The sequence below is a fragment of the Pteropus vampyrus genome, unplaced genomic scaffold (genome assembly GCF_000151845.1).
Source record: "Pteropus vampyrus isolate Shadow unplaced genomic scaffold, Pvam_2.0 Scaffold52, whole genome shotgun sequence".
Taxonomy (NCBI): Eukaryota; Metazoa; Chordata; class Mammalia; order Chiroptera; family Pteropodidae; genus Pteropus; species Pteropus vampyrus.
The window spans coordinates 1615492-1622573 of record NW_011888833.1 but is presented as its reverse complement, the minus strand read 5'-3'; the positions used below and the strand labels follow the sequence as shown (position 1 = coordinate 1622573).

The window sequence follows — 7082 nt, the reverse complement described above, 5'->3', positions numbered from 1 at the left end:
GTGACTGTCGTCAGCTCTTCATCACGTCCTCGGTGAATGTTCCCATGTCGTGTCCACAGCCCCTATCATGAAGCCACTGTGCTTACTCCCTACTTTGCCAAGTTTACTTTTCCATGATAAATTGTAATACATTTTTCTTATAAACAATACGGATCATGTAAATAAATTGTGTTTGACTGGACTGATAGGAAAAGGCAAACTTGAGGGTCACCTTTCATAACTGGATTATAGTTTATATGTCTATTTTGAATATTCCCCACAGTCCTGACTTTTTAGACTGTGCACTGATTTTTGTCAGTTTAAACTCTTCATTCGAATATACATATTCTCATACTTTGCTTCAAATTCTTCATTGAATAAGACACACGTTCATAAAACAAACATTTCTCTGCAGAATACTGTGTTTGCGCGTACGTGTCTTCTTTTGACTACAGTGAAAGCTCCGTCAGTGCCAAGTGCATATCTACTGTGTTTACTGTGTCCCCAGGGCCTAGCTGTCTTGGCACACAGTAGACATTTAATACATATTTGTCAACTGAAGGAATTAAAGGTCAACTCGAGCCCGGTTAACGATCACCGAGTAGCACAGAGACTTACTGCCTTTCTGACTCGATGACGCATTAAGTCAGCTCAACTGGGAGGAAGTTATCCTACTTGTCTAGCTATATCGTTAGTTCTCAGATTTCTGGTCCCTTGCTACAACCAGAAACAGTGCCACAAAGGACAGACTGTGTCGTTCTGATCCCTTTGGGCGATGGCTTGATTCTGTTCTTCACGGAAAATTGGTCAGGCGCTGCCACATCTGTTCTGACACAGACGCCACATGCTTAGGAGGGAGCTTTAGCTCGTGGCCGAACCTCCCTGAGCAGTTCGACCTGGACCAGTTGTCAGGGATAAACTGGATGCTATAAGAAGTGCAATTCAGTTTGTTTTCTAAACTTTTCTTTACTCCGCTAGACCTCAAAAAGTCAAATCTGTTTTTACTGGGTTCCAATTTATAATGACAGGGACTTCACAGGCGATGGTAAGACGTAGTTCAGGCCGGCTTTAGCTATGAGTTTCATAGCTGTCTGGGGCACAGAGATTTCAAAGTCATTCCCCAAATCCAGTTTTCTCCTCCTATTTCAGATAATAGCGATAGCGAGAGGCATCTGGAACCTTCTGCCGATTTCCCTTATTATTTTCAAGTGCATAATATCTTCAAAAAATATCCCATTTTAAACAAAATGGATGGGAATATATTTGGTTATGGAAACGCCAGCACCATCAGAGGGGTTTATTAGTTTGCAGCTGAGAACAAAGTAATTATATATTTTTTTCTAGAACAATGGAATCAGTTCACAAAATTATCACAATTCAGAGTAGGAAATGCCAAAAAGTATACTGAACATTTTAAAATGTCACTGTATTTAACAACGTGGAATGACTTTTTAAAAGCCTTTATAAATACGTGAAACCAACTATAAACAAAAATAAACAATATTCTGACAAATCTGTTGCAGCTCTAAGTCAAAGCAGGCAGATTTTTTTCCCCTTCCAAACAACTTGAGATATAAAACTCAGCCTCTTAAATTGTACAAGTCAGTGACTCTGAGTACGTTCACAGACTCGGGCCACACGCTAAGCTTAGAACGTTTCGTCACCCCAAAAAGAAACTCTCTTTCTCCCCAGGCCCTCAAAGCACTAACCTAATTTCTGTCTTTATGATAGAGATTTGCCTTTTCTGAACATTTCACATACGCAGAATCATGTTTATATAACGCATGGTCTTTTGTGACTAGCTCCTTTCATTTGGCACGACAATTTCAAGGTTCGTCCACGTTGTAGCATCTCTCAGTACTTTATTTCTTTTCATTGGCAAATACTGTTCCACACATCGCGTTTCACTTATCCATTCATCAGTTCGTGGATGTTTGCATTGCTTCTGCCTTTTGGCTGTTATAAATAATGCTGCTGTGAACATCTGCCTACAGGGTTTTATGGGGACATGCGTTTTTCACTTCTCCTGGGTACACACCTAGGGATGGAATTGCCGAGTCATAAGGTAACTCTAACTTTTCGCGTCTTTTCTGCAGAATGGCTGCATCGTTCAGTTTTCCCGCCCGCACCGTGCGCGGGATCTCCTCCTCATCCTCACCAGCACTGGCTCTTTCATGTTAGCCCACCTAGTGGGTCTTGTCGTGGTTTTGGTTTGCATTCCCCGGATCCCTAAAGATGTCGAGCGTTTTTCTCATGCGCTTATTGGCCGCCTTTGGAGAGATGTCTATTCAAACCCTTTGCCCATTTTTTTTTAATTGGGTTGTCTTTTTTGCTGTTGAGTTTTATGAGTTCTCACATATTCTGGATACAAATTCCTTCTCAGACATGTGATTTGCAAAACTATCCTCCCATTCTGTGGGCTGTCTTCACTTTCTTCGTGGTGGTCTGTGAAGCACACAAGTTTTATGTTTGGATAAAGTCTCATTTCTGTTTTTTCTTCTGTCATTGTGCTTTGCTGCCACATCTAAGAAACCATTGCAGAATCCAAGGAAGCAAGTGATTTTTACATACTGTACTCACTCATTTCTATATTCCTAAGTGGTTTTCCAGCTAGTCATCACCAATAATTTGTAAACAGCTGCGTGACTGTACAGCTACAACTTTCGAGTGGAAAAGAATCAAGAAATGTATTTTTTTAATTTGCTGAATTATGCAGTCTTCCCCAGCACTGACTAAACTACCGTAAGTAGAATAGCATTAACTATGAATTATTCATAGACAGTTAATACGAACATCTGTACCAGGCTGAGGCACGAAACAGAAGAAAGTTCCAAGGTCTGACAATACCCGTGTGACACCACGGGGAACGAGGACAACCTCACATGCCTGATACCTAACTAGTAACTGGTTCTAACTGGAAATTTAACTTTCCTTTCTTTGGGACTGGTTATCCTCTGCCCTCTTCGACTGTTTGCTCTGTGCTTGGGAGGCTCACCCCACAAATGACGTGATGTGGACCTCCCCAGTGGCCTGACTGCCAGCCACACTTGGCCGATGGGATGAAAGAGGAGAGGGGGACTGTGACGTCTCTTCTCCGCTCCCCCCTCCTCCTCACTGGGACCCCCACACTCCCCATATCTCTCCGCTGTCTTTCATTAGCGCCTCCTAATTGAACCAGCCGAGTGGGGCCTGTTTCTGCTAGGACTCTGATTCAAGTCCAACATGAGAATCCAGTTAGAGGCCTACATGCGATAGTCTACGTATTTAAAAGTTACAATTCTGACTAATAAACTGTTAACGGAGATGTGTTCTGTCTGCCGACTCTGAGAAATATACCTTCGCAATGATTTGGAAGGTTGGACACACACTTAGAATTCTCAGAGCTTTTAGGGTTCCATGTAGGAACCTGACCGCATAGGTGAGCTGGCTCTCGGCCCTTGGTTCCCCACTGGGGGCTGTGGGCCACCCGTACTGTGTTCTCCCTCTTGCTCCATCCTGCTCGGAAGGGGTCCTTTGCCCATGGCAGAAGACACTCCAAGGTCAGGCCAGATCTATAAAAGGTCCCTGTGTGGCTACCCCCTTGGTCTAGCGGTGAGCACACTGAGGTCACAGCTCTCCCTCGGGAGAAAGGGCCTGAGGAAGGGGGTCACACAGGCATTACTAGACATGAGCCCAGAGCTCTTTGGCTGGGAGTTACGGGGGCCCAGGAACCCAGAGTGGAGTCTGAAAGGCAGAGGTGTTGGGGGCTCCTGGAGGGCATATCTACCCGGCCCTGAGGTCTCCCTCCCCTCGGGGTGGGGCCCGGCCGGAGCCAGTGTCCCAAAGCACGAGCCCCGGGCACAGGCTCCCTTGCCCTAATAGAATAGAAGCCTCTTCCTAACCTTGAACTTACCACTTGATTCAACAGCCTCAAACGTTGACGGTGCATAGATTTGAGCTGGTACAGACTGTGGGTTCATCACACTCCTTAAGCAAATTAAACTCACCTATTTCAGTAGAATGAACCACTTTTGACATCATGGACCGTAGCACAGACAGCGGCACGAATGTGAAAAGGAAGGGCAGCCTGACTGTGAGAGAAATGGTCGGGAATCAGAAAACGAATGGTCAGTTTGAGACGTGAAACACGTTCTCGCTAAACATGTCATTTTCTACAAGCCTCCCAACTCACTGCCTCTAAAGATGGAGTTAATTGTAGGCTTCTATTTAATGAATCAGGATAGACAAAGATGGGTTAGTTCAAGGTGACTTTACTGGCAACACCTTATTCCGGGGCCGAGAACAAGAGTTCACGGAAGCCTTAGGTCAGACCGGACCTCCCCCCTCTGCTCCTCCCCCCTCTGCCCCGCTGTCGTAGTGACCTCTCGTGTAGCAAGTTGTGACTTAATTCGTTTTTTCCTGTTGGTTTTCTGTTTTTGATTTTTCAGACCTGGCATTTTGGGCGTCAGCATTCTTTTATTATATCGATTCATTTATCGATCAATTGGTTCTTTATCTTATTGCGCGTTCATCTTTGTGGCCGAATAACTTCACGGACACAAATCGCCTCTGGCCATCATTTACCACCCTTAACGGTCAGTAGTATTTTTAGGTCTAGGATAAAATAGTGAGATAGTACATTTGCAGATTACTTAAAAGTTTCCGGCGTGTTTCCACGTGTATTGGCTTATTTGGCCTTGGCAGCTGTGCGGAAGAACCAGCATTCACTGGCTGCCGGGCATCGTGCTAACTGCTGTGCAGTGATCTCTTCTGACATTCGTCCTAACCCTACATGAGACAGCACTGTGCCCATTTCACAGATGAAAACACGAGGGCTCAGAGTTCTTAATCAGCTTGCCAAGATCACCTAGTGCGAGAGATGGAAATGAAGCTGGGTTCTGTTTGGTCGCCCTGCTTCTCTGCAAGGTAACGAGAGCTTAACACTCTGCCTTCACAGACGGAGACTACAGTGGACCCTTCCCAGAGTCCCAGTTTCCGTACCTCTTGGCCCTTCAAATGCAGCATCTCACTCAAGCCCTACAGAAACCACTTATGAGGCAGGTGGGTAAGGAAGCGGTCCCGTCTGCCAAAACGTGATCCATCAAAAGTCAATTGATGAAATGACCAATATGCTGGAAGATCAGTTTGCAAAACCTTAAGAATTCCCTTCTTGGATCTATTCGATGGATATGAATTTTTCTAATAGATTTGTTGAATATACTTTATATGATTGCCTTTAACATTTTGATAGAAAGTAGCCTTCTGAGCAGCATTTTAAGAAATACTCAGTTGGGTGAAAGTTGTATTGAAGAATTGATTCATGAGAACGACGTTCCTCAAAACAAAATTTGGGGGCTAATATGCAACTCTGGAAAATTGTGGTTATTCAGTGAATTGTTTTAAGCAATTGGTGCTTGGCTTCTGTCAGACTAGCTCTTTAAACAACATACTTTTAATTAAGCAAGACCGTTAAATAGAGAATTTTATGTTAAAGTTTCTCACCCAACAGACTAAATTCATTTTCTATAAACCTGAAATACGCAGTTAGTTCAAAGGCTCCATTTGTCACTCACCTAGAAGCATCATCCATGTCGTTTTGGCAAAAGCAGTCATCGCCATTCCCGCCATGGTGGTGAGGGTCCCCATGATGGCTAGGTAAACATCTTCCATACAGTAAGAAAAAATCCATATTCCGAGGAAACTCGTCAAGAACGAGGCGCTACCCAAAGCTGATCCGTAACCTATGAGAACTTCATTCCAGCAGAGCGGAGAGTCCAATTCATAGAGAATAAAAATGGGGGAAACGCCCACTATCATGAAAAAATAAGTCATCGTCGTAAAAAGCAGCAAACAGAGCAAGGACCGTCGCTCACCAGAAGCATTTTTAAAAAGCATGTAAGTTCGGTAAAATAGGTTTTTAAAGCCTTCATAACACGATACGGAAACGTTCTGAAACGGAGACTCTTCCCTTGACTCACCGAGAAAGAACACGATATAAATCAAGTTAACGGTGAGAACCACGGTAGTAACGAAAAAGGACCACACAAAACCCAGTTCCCTAATGAAGTAGCCAGAAGACAGCCCCGTTAGCCCGGTAACGAGTCCCAGTAAGAAGTCGGTGAGGGCTATTCGAATCGTTCTGTGTTTCTCTTCTTTACACTGATCAACGATGTAGGCAAAGCAGGCTCCGAAAAATGTGATAGAATTGCCACAAAGTGCCCCAAAGAAGGTAGATGCAATCAAAAGCTGGAATGGGAAGGCAAAATAGGACAGTAAACAGAGCCAGATGCTGGTCGCCAGAGCTCCGGCAGAACACAGAATCAAAGGGAATTTTCGTCCGCGACGATCGCTGTGAGACAGAAGGATGAAGGTGGACACCAGACCGGGAATTAATCCACTTATGTCTATCTGCAGATTAAACAGAGACATCTTTTTCTGAACTTCCTGCAAAGAAAATGAAGACATTGTTAACAGAGGTTTGTATAATGCACACAGGACCGGCACGGCGTGTGCTCTTGTCCCTGGGGCCAGGAGGTGCGGGCGGGGCGCCCGGCACGTGGGTCGGGTGCAACTTGAACCCTCACCCGGTTCGCGGAGCATCCGCCAAGAAGCGACGTCATCGCCCACGCGTGCTAGTCGAGGACCGCGTGGGCACGCTCACCGCAGAGATAAAAGCGTGCGTGTTGTGTCGGTGTGTGTCTGTCGTGCACAGGGGTCCACAAACCCCCAGGCCTCGGGGACCCCGCGGTGATGTGAGCTTTTTCCCATATGAACACTTAGCACTGAGAGAGCAGATCTGCGTTCTCGCCCGCACGTCACCCTTCCCCGAGAGGTGTCTTTCTGTCTGCTCTGAAGGGGAACGGGTACCAGCGGTAAGTGTCATACTTACTCCTGTGTGGCAGGCCGTACTTTAGGAAGAGCTCGGTTGTCCTTTTTACATGGGTCCCCAAATCGATGACAAACTTATTCCTGTACTTACTAAACATTAAGATAAAGCCCAAAGAAGAGTTTTGCACTGATTAAAAACGGTAGCGTATCGTGACCTGAGGACCGAGACAACTGTGAACTCACACAGGTTAACAGCTGTGACAGCTGTGACACTAGTCATTGACGGGAAGAATCGG

At 45.2% G+C, this 7082-nt stretch overlaps 1 protein-coding gene across 1 annotated transcript in view; it reads right to left on the bottom strand.

Annotated features, from left to right (window-relative positions):
• Window positions 1-1536: 1536 nt before the first annotated feature.
• SLC46A3 (solute carrier family 46 member 3) overlaps window positions 1537-7082 on the bottom strand; it is a 14159-nt gene continuing 8613 nt past the window's right edge. The window contains exons 2-3 of the mRNA XM_023530684.1: window positions 5532-6402; window positions 1537-4049 (exon numbers count right to left, since the gene is read on the bottom strand). Coding sequence (XP_023386452.1) covers window positions 3889-4049; window positions 5532-6402 — 1032 coding nt within the window. The 3' untranslated portion in view covers window positions 1537-3888. The remainder of the gene's footprint in view (window positions 4050-5531; window positions 6403-7082) is intronic.